Raw genomic sequence first — 21,921 nt, forward strand, 5'->3', positions numbered from 1 at the left:
TGATTTAAAAGACAAAACAGCACTTGCTGAAGTCTGCAATGACCTCAGCTGCTACAGAAATTGAAACTTTCTATCTCACTAGACTTGAAGACTTATTTAAGACAACTACCTAAACCTTTCCTTCTTGAAGCTTCTTTGTCCAGCTACCATGACATTACACTTCCAGTTTTCTTCTTTCTTCTTTGGCTTCCTCTATTAAAATCTCAATAATGAGTCTCTCAGAGCTTGGCCCTGAGGCCCTTTCTTCCCCACACTCTAACTAAAAGTGATGTCATCATGGCTTTGTGTACTAAGAACACCCTATTTTATATGGTCTCATATCCTTATTCAAAACTTTTGGGACCTGGTGAGTTTTGGAATTCCTTTTCTTCCCTTATTTTTTAAATAAAGATATACAGCATTGTTTAGAATGCCATATACTTCATTCATAATACTACCAGCAAGATCTGTAGGGGCATCTGTTTATCAAACACATTAATATTTCTAAAGGAAAATATACATAGCATAACTCAGAGCTCTTCAGATTCAGAATTGTGGATAAGGAACTGTGGACATTATGTCCAGTCCAGATTACTTGGCTCCCCCAAAACTGCCCTCCTGATGTCACCAATTACGTATCTCATAGGTGTCTTAAAATTAACATGTTCAAAATTGAACATCTGATCCCTTCCTTCCATCAACCTAACAGTTCTTCATCTAATCTTCCCTATTCATCTCTTTCCACATAGATTTAACAAGCTAAAACCTGGAAGGGATCCTGATCTGCAGAATTCCTCAACCCATCCCATCCCTGCCATCTCCAATGCATTCACTTCTCTCCTTCTCCAAGACCACTATGTTGGCCTGCATCCTTCTCACCTGACTACTATACTGACTTCCAAACCGGACTCTTGATTCTCCTTTAGCCATACTCTAATCAATTCTTCACTAAACTGCCAGAATTATCTTTAAATGTAGATCAGATCATGTCACATCCCTGCCTAAAACCCTTAGGCGGCTTCTAGCTGCTCTTAGAAGAAAACCTAAATTCTTTTGCCATTAAAAGTAATGGCAAAAACTGCAATTACTTTTGCACCAACCTAATAAAACCTGGTCCTTACGTATCAATTCAACCTCATTTCTCACTATCATTTTCCCTTACTCAGGTTTAGTAAGCATTTTTTACTTTCCAGAATGTAACAGTTCTTTTATACCCTCTGGGCCTTCATACTCGTGATCCCCAAAGCCTGTAACACTCTTGCCCTATTGCTTCATTCTTACTCATTCTTCAAGTCCCAGTTTTAAACGTCACTTATCTTAAAAGGCCTTTCCTGACTCCCTAATCCAAATTAAGTCACTCCTATTATTCTATCTCATGGAAGCCTATTGTTTTCCTTTGCAATACTTGCAATAATTTATAACTTTATATTTAAGCATGTATTTAATGTCTGCCTCCCTCCTCTATACTGTAAACGCCATCTCAAGCACGGAGATATTTGTCTTATTTACAGATGTACTGTATACATACCAGCATCTAACAGAGCCTATGCCATTGTGGGTAAAGACGGATATGCACATACATGCATACAAGTATGCAAGACATTGCTTTCTAAGATATGAGTTGTTCACTACCTCAAATGGGAAGACATAATGAAGACCTACAGTCCAAAAATTCAGATTCACAAAGTCCTTCTTTCATACTAACTAAGTGCCTACCATGATCTGGGAACTATTTTAAATGCTGAGGATATAGCAGTAAACAAAACAAATCCATCCTTGCTCTCATAAACTTAAATTTTAGTGGAGAAAAACAGATAAAAAATATAGGTAAAAGAGCCCATGTGCTTCACTATGTTTCTGGCCCCTCAGACATAACTAAGAACATTGCAAAAAGGGATTCATCCACCAGCCTCAGGACTACAGTGAAAACGATGTAAAATAGCTGCAGCCAACCCATAATGAACATGTAGCCTGAGAAATAAATAAACCCTTTATATTGCAAGCCACTGAGATTTCTGGGGCCTTGTGTCACCTCAGCATACTTACTCTGACCTGATTGAAACAGGAATAAAATTATTGATATGTAAGATCACAATAAGTGCTAAGCAGGAAAATAAAACAAGGAAAAGGACAAGAAGCAGGGGCAGTGGAGAGTAGAAATGTTAGGTATGAGTCCTAAAAGGCAGCCACCTTAAACGAGGCCTTTAATTAAGGTTCTGAGAACACTACACCAAATATAATTTATCCCAAGCTAATGGAAGGCAGACATTTTTGTCTGTCTTCCCTCAATAATACATAAATTATTTAAGACCAGGGGTTTTTGGGGTTGTTTTATTGACTGCTGTAGCCTCAGTACTAAGTCACTTCCAGTTTTCTTATTAATGCTTCTTAAGCACTGTCTTCATTATGTACCAATGCCCTCATTTTCCCCAATTATCTTTACACAGGCTCCTCTGATCTACCTGTATAATTCCTTATGACATTATAATTATTGCATCTTGGTCCTCAATCTCCAAAACAAGACATGTATTTTTAAAACAGCATCATTAAAACATTGAGATTGTGCATTTTAAAATTTCGAACACTAAAAAATTATATGAGAAAAAATTAATCAATATACACAAATATAAATGCCCTGTTTCCAATCTGAGACCTTAAAATACCAACCTGAGCTGTTTCTGTCATTTTCTGTTCAAAATCAGCTTTTGCTAATGCGTATTTTTCCACATAGAGTTTATAGGTATCTGTAGCTTTCTTAGATTTAACAGCTGCCTGTAATAAAAAAACCAACAAACAAACAAACAAAAAAACCAACACTTTTAACTGTGCATTGACCTTTTTTCTTTCCTGATGTAAGTTAATATAAATAAATTAAAATACATTTTAAGAGTTCAATATGACATATAACTAACTTTGATACCTGTTGTGAGGCCCTCGTTAGTCTTTTTTTATTGTTATTGTTACAGTCAGCCAAAAAGTCAGGAATTAAACACTGATTCTCTTTTCTGTTTGATGGAATATGCTTTGAAAAGTTAAAATACTCTCATTTTAAATCCCAGACTAAGATTACATAATTACATGATAACGCTACAGTGTTACTAAGATATGTTAACACAGTGTCGGAGAGAAACTTCCAGACAACATACAAAAATGTCACAAAACCACCAGAATCCGCTTGACACTCCTTTTCGCAGCTGTGAATTTTCCTCCCTCACAGCATACATATATTTCATTCAATGTCTGATTAAATACTATAAACCGATCTCGAAAGTTGTGAAGACTGTTTTCCTTGATGTTTCTCAGCTTCCATCATGCTCCAGCAAATACAGAAACTTGTTTTTAATCTTTGCCTATTTTTTCAAGACTTAAAAAACAAAACTGTTACAATAATATAGTTCTGGTTTTATAAAAGTTACTTATTTAATTTAAAAAATATTAAGCAGTACTGTATAACCTATACATAAACAAAATTGGAATAAAGTAACACAGCTACAGAAGTTAAGGTAAATTATAAGAAGACAGGCATCTAAGAAAGGAAAAGATTATGTATAGTTTGTAGGCTGAAGCATATACACAGCTATCAAGAAGCTTGATATTCTCAAAGGCCTGATAAACTTGGATACAGGAAGATGGAAGGATGTGGTTGGACTAAATAAGAGTTTAAAGGAGATCAAAGAAAGACAAGCTGTAGGATTTCAAGATATAAAAATCCCCATTTTCTTGACTAGGTAACAGATGGGTCTGGTATGAGTGAGAAACAGTAGGGTAGGGTTGGGAGCTTAAGGAGAACAAAAAAAGTTTCCAGCTATAATTGTGGAGGATGCAACAGGTCATGACTAGATGAGTAAAAGTATTGCCAAGTGCCACTGAGGTCCAAGGAAAGCTGTAAAATACTTAATTTGTTTAAAGCTGACCAGTACCAATATGTAATTATCTTTAGCCACAATCAGGAATCTTAAAAACAAAAACTACAAAGAGAAAACTGGCTTTACCCTGGGGTTTGGGCTTGGTTAAGAGGTACATATAGTCCTACTCCCTAAACAAGCAACTTTGTTCTCTCTCTAAAATATAACTGTTTATACTATATTAAGTATATATGTTATGTACTTTCCTGCCTTCTTAAAGAATATAGGATGCCACTTTACCATGAAATGTAAACAAAGCTGATTTTGGAGCCAGAAGAAATTCGACTGAAATTCTGCCTCTGCCATTTACACTACTGCCCCTTTATCCATGGGGAATACATTCCAAGATCCCAGTGGATGTCTGAAGCCGTGGATGGTACAGACTCTATATTATATACCATTTTTTTCCTGTACATACATAACTATGATAAAGTTTCATTTATAAATTAGGCACAGTAAGAGATTAATAATAATATAACAATTATAACAACATACTGTAATAACATCATGTGAATATGGTCTCTCTCTAAATATTCTACTGTATTGGACAGTGGGTAACTGAAACCAAGGAAAGTGAAACCTCAGCACTGTACTACCCACCTGACCTTGTCTTAGAAATTTATACAGTTCTCTCATTCCTAAAAAGGGAACAATATCACCTTTTTTTTTCCAAGTTGTGATAGTAATGAAATGTAGTTATATACAATTCTTGGAACAGGGTCTGGCATACAGTTAAATTTAAAAATAAATAGTACCTGCTTTTATTATGGTTTCTAACAAGAAATGTCATCAAAAAAACATATCATCATATTTTGCTGTTATATAAAGATATAACCGAGTTACTGAGTGTACTGAGCTGTCTATCCCTAGTGAAAGTGACTAAAACCTGTAACAATTTTCCAGTTTGCTCCTATAGATTTTTGTTTTACTCTTCTCCCAGTTTCACACAGCTGACATTATTTTATACCAGTTACTATACTGGAATCCTCTAATATCCTGCCCCTGTTCAAATACATAACAGCTAAATGAAATGGACAGAGTTTACCGAGTACCTTCGTAAGAAACTCAGATAACCAAGTTTGCTAGAATTTATTTTAAAAACAATTACAATGGCATGCTTAATCCGGGTTTCCTTTTGGATTTTTTTATGCAAATAAATTTAAGTTTGTTCTTCTAATACCTGTATTTTCAGTAAGTATAAGAGCAATTAAACAACCTACAGTCTTCAGAGTGATTTTTTTTTTTTTTTTTTTTTTTTGAGATGGAGTCTCATTCTGTGGCCCGGGCTGGAGTGCAATGGTGCAATCTTGGCTCACTGCAACCTCCGCCTCCTGGATTCAAGCGCTTCTCCTGCCTCAGTCTCCCAAGTAGCTGGAATTACAGGTGCAAGCCACCACGCCCAGCTAATTTTTGTATTTTTAGTAGAGATGGGGTCTCACTCACCATGTTGGCCAAGCTGATCTCGAACTCCTGACCTCAAATGATCCACCCACCTAGGCCTCCCAAAGCGCTGGGATCACAGGCATGAGCCACTGTACTGGGACTCAGAGTGATTTTTAATGACACAGCCTAGCAAAATGATGTAACCTTACTGAAAGCCCCTTCTTTGCTTGTTCCTAATACCTCATCCTGATACCTACTTTTTTCTTTTTCTCTGCTGCTCATTAAATTATTGCTTAATAATTTATATGCCAGCTGTTGATAAAGACAAGTTGTAATCATTCCTAATAGAGATATTTACAAGTCAAAAGGAGACCCATAAAATTGGAAAATTCCAAAAATACCTAATTATAATGACTGTGCCTATACTTTTAAAAGTAATTTACTGGGCGGGCATGGTGGCACATGCCTATAATCCCAGCACTCTGGGAGACCAAGGCAGGAGGAATCACTTGAGGCTAGGAGTTCAAGATCAGACTGGGCAACAAAGTAAGACCCTATCTCCACAAAAATTTTAAAAACTAAAAAATAAAATACAGTAAAAAATTTTAAAAACTAAGCCAGGTGCAGTGGCTCATGCCTGTAACCCGAGCTCTTAGGAAGGCAGAGGCGGAGAATAGCTTGAGCCCAGGAGTTCGAAACCTGCTGGGCAATAGAGTGAGACCCCATTCTCCAAAAATAAAATAAAATAAAATAAATTATCCAGGCACAGTGGCACACACCTGTGGTCCCAGCTACTCAAGAAGCTGAGGCAGAATCACTTGAGCCCAAGAGTTCAAGGCTGCAGTGAGCTATGATAGCACCACCACACTCCAGCCTGAACAACAGAGACCCTGACTCAAAAAACAAAAAAACAAATACCATAAAAATAAAATATAATGGGAAAGACTGTGTGAAATAAATTACTTTATAAAAAATAAATTTCTTTTAATAGCAATTTCTTTTGAGACAAACACCTAGCAGGTTTTCTTTTGATAGATTGTGTACAAAATAAGATACCACACCTTCTCAACTTACCATTCAACCCTCTCTCTAACTTCTTGTTCTGTACTATTTAATATACCTTGGCTCTCCAAGAAAAACAAAGCTTCTTAAAGACAGAAACAATAACGTATATTTAGCCTTTAATAACTTCAATAGTTTCCAGCACGGTGATAGGCTAGGAACTAAACATTTATTTACTGTTGCATGCAAAGTATCACTTCATAATATAACAGCAAATCAGAAAAATATCTGAATAAGTCATTTTAAAAAGTAAGCATCTATTCTAAAGCCTATAGCTAAAAGAAACTCAAACTAATTTTATTATATTAATGAAGTGGAAGAATTCAAATAATATTTTGCTATGATTATTTTCCAAGTAAATATATATGCTGTGTTATGGACAATACAATGATAGGTTCTCACTAACAAGAAATTTATAACCTAATGGAAATAAAGGATGACTACATGGAGGAACATTACTACCTATAAAAGACATGTATTTCTAAAGTATAAACAAAGTAATTATTTTATAACACTATGCATCAAGCATTATAGGCCTTTAAGAGATGGAGGGAAGATCCTGAATAATTTCATCTTCCTATACTCAAGTAGTCTCCAGAATTCTAACTAATTTTGCTACTCAAATCTCTACTGAGTCAAGAGGGATAAAACTATTAAGGCTTTTACACCAGCATATTTTCATAAATCCTGGTCTATACATTCAGCACTTATTTGTTCACTACTTCTGGCTATAAAACTATTATCTTTATCTCAAAGGTTAACAGCTGGATCTAAATCAAAATTCTAAACAAAGAAGTTTTATGAAGCATACCCTCTGATATCAGGAAATTATAAAATTTTATTTCTTATTTGAAAGTATGAAGAAAGAAGGTCCTCTTTTTAAGTTCTAACATATTTTTTCAATCAGCTTTTTTTTTTTTCTTTTCTTTCTTTTTTTTTTTTTTTTTTTGAGACAGGGTATCACTCTGTCACCCAGGCTAGAGTGTAGCCTCAAACTACTGGGCTCAAGTACCTCAGCCTTCCAAGTACCTAGGACCATAGGCACATGCCACTATGCCTGGCTAATTTTTTTTCTTTTTTGTAGAGATGGATCTCACTGTTGCCCAGGCTGGTTTTGAACTCCTGGGCTCCTGCCTTGGCCTCCCAGTGCTGGGATTACCGGCATAAGCCACCATGCCCAGCTTAGCTCTCACTCTTGAAAGGTAAAATTGATATGCCAGAGACAGAATCTTAAGGAAATTACAAATCAACTTTAAGAAGCATCTTTAATACAAGATGATAGGGATAAAAAAAAAAAAGAAAGAAAAAAGAAATAGAGAAGCATCTTAGAAAACTGACAAAAGAAGCACTAATAAATCAATTTGTTTTCTTTTTTTTTTTTTGGAGACAGGATCTCACTCTGTCATCTGGGCTGGAGTGCAGTGGTGCAATCATGGCTCACTGCAGCCTCAACCTCCTGGACTCAAGCAATCCTCCTCCTGCCTCAGCCTCCTGAGTAGTTAGGTCAACAGGTATGCACCACCAGTCTTGCTGTTGTAGGCCTGGGCTGGAGTGCAATGGTGCAATCTCACACTGATTAATTTTTTAAAAAACCTTTTGTAGAGATGGGGTCTCACTATGTTGCCCAGGTTGGTCTCAAACTCTCAGCCTCAAGTGATCCCTCCACCCTGGCCTCCCAAAGCACTGGGATTACAGGCATGAGCCACCATGTCCCACCAGAAACATGTATATTTTTTGAAAGCAAGACACATCTTTCATAAGAAACAGCTACACAATACTAAATTATTAAGTCAAAACAACTTTCTAAATAACATATCATGCTTAGTTAGTAATGCTATAAATTCTTAGGGTAGAATTATAGAAAGTGAATGGCCTCATCATAAAAAAGTGACAACTTGGCCGGGCGCGGTGGCTCAAGCCCGTAATCCCAGCACTTTGGGAGGCCGAGACGGGCGGATCACGAGGTCAGGAGACTGAGACCATCCTGGCTAACCCAGTGAAACCCCGTCTCTACTAAAAAATACAAAAAAACTAGCCGGGCGAGGTGGCGGGCGCCTGTAGTCCCAGCTGCTCAGGAGGCTGAGGCAGGAGAATGGCGTGAACCCGGGAGGCGGAGCTTGCAGTGAGCTGAGATCCGGCCATTGCACTCCAGCCTGGGCAACAGAGCGAGACTCCGTCTCAAAAAAAAAAAAAAAAGTGACAACTTTTGTAAAGTCATTATTAAAAGCGAAGTTGGGCCAGGTGTGGTGGCTCATGCCTGTAATCTCACCACTTTGGGAGGCCAAAGCAGGAGGATGGCTTGAGAGTAGGATTTTGAGACTAGCTTGTGCAACACGAGACCTTGTGTCTACAATTTTTTTATTATTATTATTGAGATGGAGTTTCACTCTTGTTGCCCAGGCTGGAGTCCAATGGCATGATCTCGGCTCACCACAACCTCTGCCTCCCAGGTTCAAGAGATTCTCCTGCCTTAGCCTCCCAAGTAGCTGGGATTACAGGCATGTACCACCACGCCTGACTAATTTTGTATTTTTAGCAGAGACGGGGTTTCACCATGTTGGTCAGGCTGGTCTCAAAGTCCTGACCTCAGGAGATCTGCCTGCTTCGGCCTCCCAAAGTGCTGGGATTACAGGCGTGAGGCACTGCCCCCAGCCTTTTTTTTGAGACCGAGTTTCACTCTTGTTGCCCAGGCTGGAGTGTAGTGGCGCAATCTTGGCTCACTGCAACCACCACCTCCCCAGTTCAAGAGATTCTCCTGCCTCAACCTCCTAAGTAGCTGGGATTACAGGCATCCACCACCCACCCGGCTAATTTTGTATTTTAGTAGAGACGGGGTTTCACTATGTTGGCCAGGCTGGTCTTGAACTGCTGACATCAGGTAATCTACCTGCCTCGGCCTCCCAAAGTGCTGGGATTACAGGCATGAGCCGCCATGCCTGGCCTACAAATCTTTTTTTTTTTTTTTAATTGGCTGTGCATGGTGGCACATGCCTGTAGTCCCAGCCACTCTGGAAGCTGAGGTGGAAGGACTGCTCAAGTCTGGGAGTTCAAGGTTACAGTAAGCCGTGATTGTGCCACTGCACTCCAGCCTGGAAAACAGAGAGAGACCCTGTCTAGAAAAATTAATTCACTAGTTAATTAATTCACTAATTAATTAAAATAAAAGGGAAGTTGCAGCATTTGTTCTTAAGAGGAAACTGTGCTTTAAAAGTAATAGCTACTTTCTTCTCATAAGCAAGAGTGGCTTTAATACACTACCTATGATAATAAAACAAATCTAAGTTTTGTTCATTTCCTTAGCATTATAAATTTATTAATATACTACTAAAAACACTTTAAGTGCCTATGACTTTTATAGTACAATCCATGAAGCCAGTATACACATATAAAATAAGTACTTAGTCAATAGTCCACAAAGGTACCTACTAAGTGGTGTTTTATAAAAATAAAGGCTTGTGGCCAGGTGTGGTGGCTCACACCAGTGATCCCAGCACTTTGGGAGGCTGAGGCCAGCGGATCACCTGAGATCAGGAGTTCAAGATCAGGCTGCCCAACACAGTGAAATCCCATCTCTACTAAAAACACAAAAATTAGCTGGGCATGGTGACGCATGCCTGTAATCCCAGGTACTTGGGAGGCTGAGGCAGGAGAATCGCTTGAATCCAGGAGGCAGAGATTGCAGTGAGCCAAGATCGTGCCACTGCACTCAAGCCTGGGTAACAGAGTGAGACTCCATCTTAAAAAAAAAAAAAAGCCTGTGAATGAGTGAATGAGATGATAACCAAATTATGTTATAACAGCTATAGTATTTATATTGTCACAAAAAAATTATTCAAAGATCTATGACTTTTAAAACAATCTACATTCATGTTAATAAAAACCTTATGATAGGCCAAAATAACTGACTTGGATCAAAATATATTACAAAGCAGAGAACCCACTAACAATATCTAATATCACAAGCAGAGATGCCATCTCTGAGGAGACCAATTAGAAAAAAGCACCCCTTCCTCTGAGTAGTCCATCCCACCAAAGTCCATCCCTGTGAAGCACAGGGTGAATTTTAGCCAACTCACGACCCTTGGACACAACTACATGCTCCACTCCTGCTCAATATTTTAATAAAAAAGAAATCATGAGCTGGGCCTGATGATTCACACCTGTGATCCCAGCTATTCAAGAGGCTGAGACAGTGAGGTGATCGCCTGAGCTCAGCAGTTCCAGGCTGCAGTAAGCTATGATCATACCACCACTGCACTCCAGCCTGGGTGACACAATGAGACCTCATCTCTAGAAAAAAAAAAGTCCTTTAATTGCATCTAAATCATTACATTAAACTTGTTTTGGTTTATATGAAAAGACTCAGAATCATTTATTTATGTGTAATCTCTAGTCACCATATATTTTTTGAGTGGTCACGGCATATTAAGTACTATGGTAAGCCCACTGGGGTTCACAAAAGAGAACAGTACTTTAACCCTCTGGAAAGTTTTAACTAATTTAGATTACAGACATTTGCATTAACAATATGAAACCCATACTAATTCACTGTTGGGCATGAATGTTATAGTATCTACTAAGAGTAAACTGCTCCTGTGACTTACATTTTTTAAAGTAATTATTTTATTTTGAATATGGTCAGCTCCAGCCCCATTCCCCTTACTTTCTCCCCACAGGTAATTTCCATCATGTGCTTATTGTTTACTGTCCCCATACATGTCCCTAATACTTAACTTGTATATAAAGAGCATTTTTTTTTCAATTTTGTACAAGAGTTCAGAAAAAAAAATCAAATCATAACAAAGTTGACTTGGCTTCTCTTTGAGCCTCCTGGATCACCGTCTATCTGTGGCTCTGGCCAGTCCTGCCTCTCCACCACAAACATTGTTTTAGTTCTCCTAGGCCTCCACCTGTCTCCCAGCCTGAACTCCATTTACACATGGAGTGTGAACACAAAGTTAGAGTGAGGCTGCTTCAGGGCCCCAGGCCCATGCATCCATCCAGACTCCAAGTGGAGTGTAGGGCTTCCAGGGCAGAGAGGCGTAGGAGGGGCAAACCCTGCCCAGGCAGTCCTCACATTGGATAGGGCATCAAACAGCATCCCAAGGGCTTGCCCTCCCCTTCCACCCAACTCTAACTCTGGTGAAGGGGGAGCAGCTGTCACCAGAGCCTATACTGGTGAAGGTTGCGGCTCAGCACCGAACGAACATCAACGGTGAACCTGAGGGCATCCAGCATTGGGAGCAGGTTGAAAAGGGTTGTGTCACTGGGGTCACTGAACCAGGATATGATGGTGATGGCCTTGTCTGGATGGCTCCTGTAAGCCGCTGGGGAGTTATCCAGGATCACAGTGCTGGAGAGGTCACTGTGGACCACAGAGAGGTGCTTGATGTAGCTGCCCAACTCCAAAGTGCAGTGCTGTCTGTAGTATCTCCTCTTAAGAATACTTCTGCTAATTGTCCAGTTAATCTGCCACAACAGAGCCATAGATCTCCATGCTTGCTATAAAGACCACCAGCTCCCACCACTGGCTCACCACCTCCAAGAAGAAATCCACATGGGGCCTTTAATGTACAAAAAAAAGCACAGGATGTTTGTCTATTACCACCTTGAGGATGAAGTCAGGAGGCGTTCCACGCCGCATTGTGAGCCTCAGGACCCCAGCATGGTGCAAGTGAATAAGCGTCTCATCCGGATCCAGCACGAGGATATTCCTCTTCACCTAACCGATTCCGGGACAAGAAGATAAGGGGAGGATATCATATCGAACAGTTTGCTGCTGAATTACCGTGCAGATCTGCCACCACAAAAGGGTGGAGAAGCTCCAGAGCTTGTTGGCGAAGGCCACGAAAGTGCGCAGCCCCAGCAGACACCACGTCCGCATCATCCTGATGACCCTGGCACTGCGGGCACCACCGGCCCCGGGGGGGCCCCCCCGCGGCACAGCTCCGTCAGCTCCCCGTCTCCGGGAGGGGGAACGGCAGCCCTGAGTGGCAGGAGAGGCTGCAGAGAGGAGCATGGAGCAAGTGGCTCAGAAAGTGACCCCTGGCGAGGTTTTGGAAAGCCCAGCGAGGTTTTGGAAAGCCCAGCGGAACCGGGAGCTGGCGGACAGGCATGGGCAGCCTGAGGGGGCCCACGTGGGCTGGGAGCGGCACCGACGGCTTCCGGAAAGTTGTGGGCCAAGACACCTCGGGCTAGGATTGGGTCCTCAGAGACCAGGAGGGAAGGGGAAGGATAATTGGGGAAGGGGACAGTAGGGGAGGGAGCAAGGATGAAGGGGGAAGGGAGGAGGGAAAGCAGAGTCAATAGCTTTTTTTTCTTTACAGAGAATTAAAGGTTATGTAAAAGGCATCAAATTCTACAAATCCTTTTGAAACTTTTTCTTGTTCATTATGCCTTTTACATTTACTCACGGTAATACATGTCATTCTTTTTTAACATGAATCCATCACCTAGCTTCAAGACTCAATCTATTCTTTCCCCTTTTCTGTGCAAGAGTAATATTTATTTAAACTACTGTATTGTGTCCCACTATATGAAATACATACAGGAATTTTGTTTTGTTTTGTTTTTTTGAGACAGAGTTTCGCTCTTGTTGCCCAGGCTGGAGTGCAGTGGTGTGATCTTGGCTCACAGCAACCGCCGCCTCCCAAGTTCAAGCGATTCTTCTGCCTTAGCCTCCCGAGTAGCTGGGATTACAAGCGCCCGCCACCGCGCCTGGCTAATTTTTGTCTTTTTAGCAGAGAAGGGGTTTCGCCCTGTTGGTCAGGTTAGTCTCGAATTCCTGACCTCAGGTGATCTGCCCGCCTTGGCCTCCCAAAGTGCTGGGATTACAGGTGTGAGCCACCACATCTGGCCAACAGGATTTTTTTTTCAATTTGACAATTGATCTATGATTAGAGGAGCTGCTATGGTTTGAATGTTTATGAAACTTAATCCCCAATGTGGCGGTACTGAGAGGTGGGGCCTTTAATAGCTGATTCAGTCATGAGGGCTCTGCCCTCATAAATAATCTATTAATGGATTAATGGGTTCATGAATCAATGGATTATCATGGGAATAGGACTGACAGCTTTATAAGGAGTGGAAGAGAGACCTAAACACACTCAGTCCCCTCATATGAGGTCCTGCACCTTCTAAGAATTCAGCAGACTCCCCACCAGCAAGAAGGCCCTCATTAGATGTAGCCCCTCAACCTTGGACGTCCTTCTCATCCTCCATAACTGCAAAAAATAAATTCCTTTCTTTATAAATTATCCAGTTTCAAGCCAGACATGGTGGCTCACAGCACTTTGGGAGGCCAAGGCGGGCAGATAACTTGAGGTCAGGAGTTCAAGACCAGCCTGGCCAACATGGTGAAACCCCATCTCTACTACAAACACAAAGATTAGCCAGGCGAAGTGGCACACAACTGTAATCCCAGCTACTCGGGAGGCTGAGTCACCAGAACTGCTTGAACTCGGGAGTTGGAGGTTGCAGTGAGCTGAGACGCCACTACTGCACCCTAGCCTGGGTGACAGAGTGAGACTCTGTCTCAAAAAAAAAAAAAAAAAAAAAATTACCCAGTTTCAGGTATTCTGTCATAAGCAACAGAAAACAAACCACGCCAGGAGTCTAATACATTTACATGTATTATGATTATTTCTTTCAAATTATTTTGAGTTTTCTCTTTACTGACAAAGCATTTCCTTTTTTAAACTTTTATTTTAGGTCAGGGGAACATATGAACTTTCATTATACAGGTAAACTGTGTGTCACGGGGGTGTGGTGCACAGCTTATGCGTCATCCAGGTAATAAGCACAGTAACTGATAGGTATTTTTTTCTGATCCTCTCCTTTTTCCCACCCTCTCCCCTCCGGTAGGTCCCAGTGTCTGTTGTTCCTCTCTTTCTATGTGTTCTCATTGTTTAGCTCCCACTTATAAGTGAGAACATGCAATATTTGGTTTTCTGTTCCTGCATTAGTTTGCTAAAAATAATGGGCTCCAGCTCCATCCATGTTCCCACAAAAGACATAATCTCATTATTTTTTATGGCTGCATAGTATTCCACAGTGAATATGCACCATGTTTTCTTTATCAAATGTCACTGATTGGCATTTAGATATTGTGAATAGTGCTGCAATTAATATTCACATGCATGTGTCTTTATGGTACAATGATTTATATTCCTTTGGGGATATATCCAGTAATGGGATTGCTGGCGTGAATGGTAGTTCTGTTTTTACCTCTCTGAAGAATCGCCAGACACTGCTTTCCACAATGGCTGAATTAATTTACACTCCCACCAACAGTGTATAAGCATTCCCTTTTCTCCACAACCTTGCCAGCATCTCTTATTCGACTTTTTAATAATAGTCATTCTGACTAGTGTGAGATGGTATCTCATTGTGGTTTTGATTTGCATTTCTCTGATCATCAGTGATGTCGAGCTTTTTTCATATGCTTGTTGGCTGCATGTATGTCTTCTTCTGAGAAGTTTCTGTTCATGTCCTTTGCCCACTTTCTAATAGGGTTGTTTTGTAAATTTAAGTTCCTTACAGATGCTGGATATTAGACCTTTGTCAGATGCGTAGTTTGCAAACATTTTCTCCCATTCTACACGCTGTCTATTTGCTCTTTTGATAGTTTCTTTTGCTGTGCAGAAACCGTTACATTTAATCAGATCCTATTTGTCAATTTTTGCTTTTGTCGCAATTGCTTTTGGTGTCTCTGTCATGAAATCTTTGCCCGTTCCTATGTCCAGAATGGTATTGCCTTGATTGTCTTCCAGAGTTTTTATAGTGTTGAGTTTTACATTTACATTTAAGTCTTTAATCCATCTGCAGATGATTTTTGTATATGGCGTAAAAAAGGGGTCCAGTTTCAATTTTCTGCATAGCCAGCTATCCCAGAACCATTTATTGAATAGGGAATCCTTTCCCCATTGCTTGTTTTTGTCAGTTGACAGACCATTTCTTTAAAGTGTTCCATTATTATCTTCAGATTTTCTTCCAAGCACTTGATCTTACCAAAAGTGTCACTAAAAGATTTTCAGACTATAATCAAAGCCATTACTTCCTCAAATGGTCCTTAAATGGTCTGTTAACTGAAATATCAAAGCATTGTAGCTGTCCAATTATGCAACGAAGTTTGCACAGGCAATTAAACTACACCATAAATGCTATCTTATCAACCATGACTATACAATACCATCAACTGAAAATGCATTCTGATTTCATATGAGGAAAAAAAAAAATACCTCCATTTTCTTTTTCTCTGAGGCCTAGGTCTGAATTTATTTAACCTACTTAATACCTACAATGTACTTTCAATATGAGGGCTCTTGAATTTCTTCAATTCTGAAACATTTTGAGCTGTTAACTCTTCAAATATTACTTGTCCCTCCATCTCCTCCATTTTTTTTCCTTCTGAAATTAGTATTAGATGAATGTTGGTAACGTTTGCTTCTCCTACTATGCTCTGGGTAAGGTCCTTCCATACTATCTTCAAAACTCATTCTTTGACTCTATCAAGTCTAAAGTTTCTTTTCTCTATTGCTTTTTAAAAAGCTCAATAACCATATTTTTCTTTTCTAAGTTTTCTAATTAGCTGGGTTTTTTTCTATCTAGTAGATTGTTTCATTACATTTAATTTCTTAATCTTCTTTATTTGATGTTTATTTGAACATCCTCAAGACATATCGTTTTTGTTCATTTTTTATAAATTTAAATTTCATCTGGAGTAAATTCTTATTCCAATTATTGAATTTATTGGTTGCTCTAGTATTAGATTTCTTAGATGTGCTCTACAATTTTGGTTGTTTGCTCATTCAGAAGAGTTTTTTTGGATTTTGCCCTCTTTTCTCTTCTCTCTCTCCCTCCATCAGTACTGCTGAACATTCATAGAATAAAACATAAACAGTACCTCCTAGAATTGTGTTATGCTTTACACTTTATGCTCACCCATCCCCAAGCAGTTTTCAGGTTATCTCCTGCCACCCCTCCAAGGCCCCAATTTCATTTCAGTCTTATGAAAGTAATTTTTAATTACTTCCCTGCAAGAATATTGTAGATATGGCCAAAATCATCATGAAATGGTTCTTTGGCTTGATTTCAAGTCAGGATTGTGTCTCTGTATCTGTGTCCCTAAATCCCCAACTTCCAATAAGGCTTTAGTTCTTGTCAGCAACCCAAGAGCCTTGTTTTCTCCCTATCTATAGTTTTACTCAATGAGTCAGGCTCTTTGTACCTCATCCCAAGAGGGGAGCTTTTAGTCCCTTTTGCCACATAAGAGCCAAATTCCACTGCCCACTTTAGGACTTCTGAGTTCAACAGCTTGCATAATCAATCTCTACGTGCCATTTTGGATTTCTCTTCTATTCTGGTCCACAGAGATAAAATATTATTCTTTTTGGACCCTGTTATTTTGTTGTCCCTTTTTATATTTTATTCATAATTGCTATGTCTGAAGCAGAGGGTGTTTTCAAACCATGAATTTACTGTGGCTCATTTTTACCCCTCCCAATTTTTACTACACAAATCAAATTTTTATTTATTATAAACAATATATTGCTCCAAATTCATTTTTTTCATCTGTGACACAGTCCCCAGAAGGTCCTGAGATCATGTGCCTTATTGCTCCAAATTCTAAATCACCTATTTTCATTTTTCCACATTCCCTTCTAGTTTTTTGCCCATGTATAGTCATATATCATATTTCATTGGTTAGTTGTTTGAAATATTTTGGACCTCAGGTATATAGAAATGGATTAATTACATTATCACAAGTCTTTAACAGCCCCTCTTAATTATATGATATTAATTTCTGAGTTGATTTGGTTACTCAGACTTGTAACAGAAGGCTTTCTATCACCATCTATTGTTAAAAATTAACTCTATTATCAAACTTCAACGTAAAACTATTATTCCATTTAACAGCTTCATCAAAAATAAAGTATCTGTGCATTTAAACATGTAAAAGTATATAAATACACAGCTCTTTTACAGTCATAATCATACTATTGGTACACTTTGGTTTTCTTTTTTTACCGGATATTTCAAACGTTTTACAAAGCTTTCAAAATTATTGCTCCACATGGCTCATTCTTAAGTGAGATATACCACATCAAATAAGTAAATGGTTAAACTGTTTTGAAAGGAGAAAAAAAAAAGCCACTTTCCATTAAAACATAAATGGAAGAAAAGGTTGTGGTTTACCACAATGCTACATAAATGTGCTCAAAGTCAGCAATAAATCACCACAACACAAGTGTAAAGATTATGTGCAAGTACCTATATCTTTCTAAATATACCAAAATCTTGTTTCAAAACAATTTTACCTCATGGTTAAATTTTACACAAAGTAATTACCCCATCAATTATATTACTACAAAAATATCCTGAAAATGTGTCACTAACATTTTAAAAATCATTGTTTTTTTGTTTGGGTGTGGTTGTTCACGCCTGTAATCCCAGCACTTGGGGAGGCCAAGGCGGGCGGATCACCTGAGGTCAGGAGTTCGAGACCAGCCTGACCAACATGGTAAAACCCCATCTCTACTAAAAATACAAAACTAACCGGATGTGGTGTCATGCGCCTGTAATCCCAGCTACTTGGGAGGCTGAGGCAGGGAAATCACTTGAACCCAGGAGTCAGAGGCTGCAGTGAGCCAAGACTGTGCCACTGCACTCCAGCCGAGGCAACGAGAGCAAAACACCGTCTCAAATCAATCATTGTTTTTTATGTGCTTGCTAACCTATTGACCACAGACAACATACTTGACAAATCTTGTGTTTTACTTGGGTAAATCACTAGGACTGTAAGGCACAGTGTCTTCACTTTAAAATGAGATAATTTTGAGTTTGATCTAAATATTAAATGCAATTTTGTATGTCAAGGTGCTTTGAAACCACAGATACGTTATTTTATCATGATTACCTTTTCTATTTCTCTTTGTGTAGCTCCTTCTTTTTTCAAACGCTCCTGTTCTACACACTTGGCATTGTAATTTTCCTTGGATTTCTGGAGGGCCTGAGTTATGCTCTGAATGGTTTGGACAGCTTCCAGAGTTCCTGCAACTTCTTCTTTAGTCTGTTTAGTATGAAACGATTCATCAAAATGACTGAACTGTAAAGTATTCAATATCTGACCAATCAATTCTTTAACAAGAAAAAAAACTGGTACCTTTTTATGAGATTTTACTTGTTCTTCTCCATACTTCTGAACTTCCTTTATTAATTCTTGCAATTTTCTAACAAGATCCAAGTGACAATTTGCTAATTTCTCTGTAGATGTTTTGAATACATCCCATACTGGTGCAAATGTTCTAAGAAAATAAAAAATATGGGAATAACTTATTAAAAGTAAAAAAAAAAAAATTACGGTTCTAACAAGGAACCAATGGAAACAATAGTGGTATATACGGCAACCTTATTTGGGCAAAAGATGAAACTTAAATACTGAATAAAATGATTGACGGACTGACCTTGAATTTTTTTATCATTGGTTATTTAAAATTGGTTATTTTTATCATTGGTTATATTTTTGGACCTCAGGAATATAAAAATGGGTTAATTACACTATCACAACTCTTACTCCTCTTAATTATATAAATTTCTGAGTTGATTTAGTTGTTTAAACTTGTATCAGAAGCCTATCACTGTCTATTGTTAAAATTTAACTGTTATCAAACTTCAATTTAGTATTCTATTTAAAATGCTTCATCAAAAATAAAGTTTCTGTGAATTTAAACACTCAAAAGTCCAATTTTTAGATAATTATTCTTTCCATAATTGTTATGGCAATGAGCACATCTCATTTTAAATGTAGTATTTTCATTTTTCAAGGAACACATTTTTTAATACAAATTTTTTAAAGGAAGATCTAATGACCGTCTATAAAATCACAGGAGACATTTTTAATGCATCTTAATCATTTCAATAAAGTTTATCTTAAGTGAGTTTTTAAAGATCACTGTTAAACTACCTCAGAATTTAAATGAACTTAACAGCCAACCAGAATAAATACACTGCATGTGCATAAGATAATATTTATAACCTCAAACACTATTGAATGACTAAGTAGTTTTTTAAAAGGGAAAAAATAAATTTCATTTACTTTTGATTACTTTTGACTACATTGACTGATTCGGCAAGTTCAATTATATTTTCTATCAAGTGAAGAATATATTAATATTCACAGATACTTTTAAAATAAGCATATATTTTACTATGCTTTTGAACTGTTATGTCCTCAATAGGAACCTAGAATCCTCAAGAACTTTGCCTAAGTGAACATTGAAAAAGAGGAAGAAATTAACTCACCCAAGTTGTGAATAATTGCTTGCAGATTTTGCTAGTTTTGTCATTGACCTGGAGTATGCCTCCTCTATGGTAGCTCTGTTAAATCAAATATCCACATCATAATATCTCTTGTTTAGTGACCAAAAACAGCAAAGTTATCAAAATACAATTAAAAATGCAAAAACAAAAAGATACCTCAAAAATGACATGTTAAAAATAAGTACATATATGTAGTCATGAATTGCTGGCCTATCTTTAACTGTTCTTTCTGGTACAGAACTAAAATAATTTATATCACGGCCGGGCGCGGTGGCTCAAGCCTGTAATCCCAGCACTTTGGGAGGCCGAGACGGGCGGATCACGAGGTCAGGAGATCGAGACCATCCTGGCTAACACGGTGAAACCCCGTCTCTACTAAAAAATACAAAAAACTAGCCGGGCGAGGTGGCGGGCGCCTGTAGTCCCAGCTACTCGGGAGGCTGAGGCAGGAGAATGGCGTGAACCCGGGAGGCGGAGCTTGCAGTGAGCTGAGATCTGGCCACTGCACTCCAGCCTGGGTGACAGAGCGAGACTCCGTCTCAAAAAAATAAAAAATAAAAAATAATAATAATAATAATAATTTATATCACACACACAAATTTTTTTGAGACAGAGTCTTGCTCTGTCACTCAGGCTGGAGTATAGTGGTATGATCATAGCTCACCGCAGCCTTGACCTCCTAGGCTTAAGCAATCCTCCCACCTCAGCCTCCTGAGTAGCTGGCACTACAAGCATGCCCCACAACACCCAGCTAATTTTTGTATTTTTTTGTAGAGATGGGGTCTCGCTATGTTGCCCAGGTTGATCTGGAATTCCAGGGCTCAAGCAATCCTCCCACCTCGGCCTCCCAAAGTGCTGAGATCATAGGCATGAGCCACCATGCTCAGCCACAGAAAAAATTTTAATGGAGTCACAACTCTTTTTATCTTTAGTACCAATGCTTATCTGAACAGGAAATATAAGAGTGCTACTTCTTGTATTCTCTCTTTCTCTGTAAGCTGATTCACTGTGATAAGTGTGTCATTTGTATTTAATACTTCCTTGTACTTAGTTTTATTATTCTTCAACACTGTGATGCACACTTAATAGAACAAGAGATTAATGACAGTCATTTGCACAAAATTAAATACGAATCATCAAGTCTGAAATCCTGAACTTCATTCATGGCTTAATTTATTTTGTGATTAGATCTAAAATATTAGCAAATATTTCACACTAGAATACTATGTTTTATATAACTACCATTTAACATATGGTAAAAAACATCCATAGCCATTAAATACAGAATTCTAAAAGATATAAATTATCCTATAGACATGTCACCTATAAATACAGAATATACATTTTGTATGGCCTCCTTTTTGTTCTATTTTTGAGACGGAGTCTGGCTCTGTCACCCAGGCTGGAGTACGGTGGTGCGATCTTGGCTCACAGTAACCTCCACCTCCCGGATTCAAGTGATTCTCCTGCCTCAGCCTCCTGAGTAGCTGGGACTACAGGCACCTGCCACCATGCCCAGCTAATTTTTTTATTTTTAGTAGAGACAGGATTTCACTACATTGGTCAGGCTGGTCTCAAACTCCTGACCTTGTGATCCGCCCCACTTGCCCTCCCAAAGTGCTGGGATTACAGGCATGAGCCACCGCGCCCAGCCTGTATAGTCTTCTTAACACTACAAAACTTACAGTTTTACCTTTCGCCTGGCTCTTCTCAATGTGTGCTACCCTTAATAGGGGAACATTCTACAACCACCATTATCCCTCCATTTACTTTGATTGGTCCAACTAACTTTCTGCTTCTAATTTCTAAACCCAGATCTTCACACTGCTCTTGCACTAACCCATCTGTTCAATATCCAACTACCCCAAACATAACTAAGATATTTGAACCACCTCAAACTCAGAATATCTAAACTCATCTCCAAACTCTTCCCCAACCTAATCTGCACAAAAACCAGCTCTCTAACAAAAACAAAATATTAACAGTAACTGCCTCTCACTGATGGTACTGTGACTCTTTCCTGCTCCTTTAAGCTCTTCTGTCATTTTAAAATACTATTACTACAAGAGTAATACTTTGTTCATCCAAAAAAGTTAATATTTGTTAGTATATCAATGGGTAAGTTTAACAGCAAGGTAAAGAGGTTCAATTTCCAGTACAGATTAAACATACCTCATCAGCCAGGCATGGTGGTTACGCCTGTAATCCCAGCACTTTGGGAGGCTGAGGCCGGCAGATCACCTGAGGTCAGGAGTTCAAGACCAGCCTGGCC

At 38.8% G+C, this 21,921-nt stretch overlaps 1 protein-coding gene and 1 pseudogene across 1 annotated transcript in view; both read right to left on the reverse strand.

Annotated features, from left to right (window-relative positions):
- The window catches only part of LOC105475167 (FCH and mu domain containing endocytic adaptor 2), a 142,146-nt gene that overhangs the window by 92,828 nt on the left and 27,397 nt on the right, over positions 1-21,921 (reverse strand). The window contains exons 3-6 of the mRNA XM_071098823.1: positions 19,632-19,706; positions 18,493-18,634; positions 18,247-18,399; positions 2,647-2,751 (exon numbers count right to left, since the gene is read on the reverse strand). Coding sequence (XP_070954924.1) covers positions 2,647-2,751; positions 18,247-18,399; positions 18,493-18,634; positions 19,632-19,706 — 475 coding nt within the window. The remainder of the gene's footprint in view (positions 1-2,646; positions 2,752-18,246; positions 18,400-18,492; positions 18,635-19,631; positions 19,707-21,921) is intronic.
- LOC139363853 (CTD nuclear envelope phosphatase 1 pseudogene) lies at positions 2,758-15,983 on the reverse strand (annotated as a pseudogene).

The sequence above is a fragment of the Macaca nemestrina genome, chromosome 6, assembly GCF_043159975.1.
Source record: "Macaca nemestrina isolate mMacNem1 chromosome 6, mMacNem.hap1, whole genome shotgun sequence".
In the NCBI taxonomy this organism is placed as follows: domain Eukaryota; kingdom Metazoa; phylum Chordata; class Mammalia; order Primates; family Cercopithecidae; genus Macaca; species Macaca nemestrina.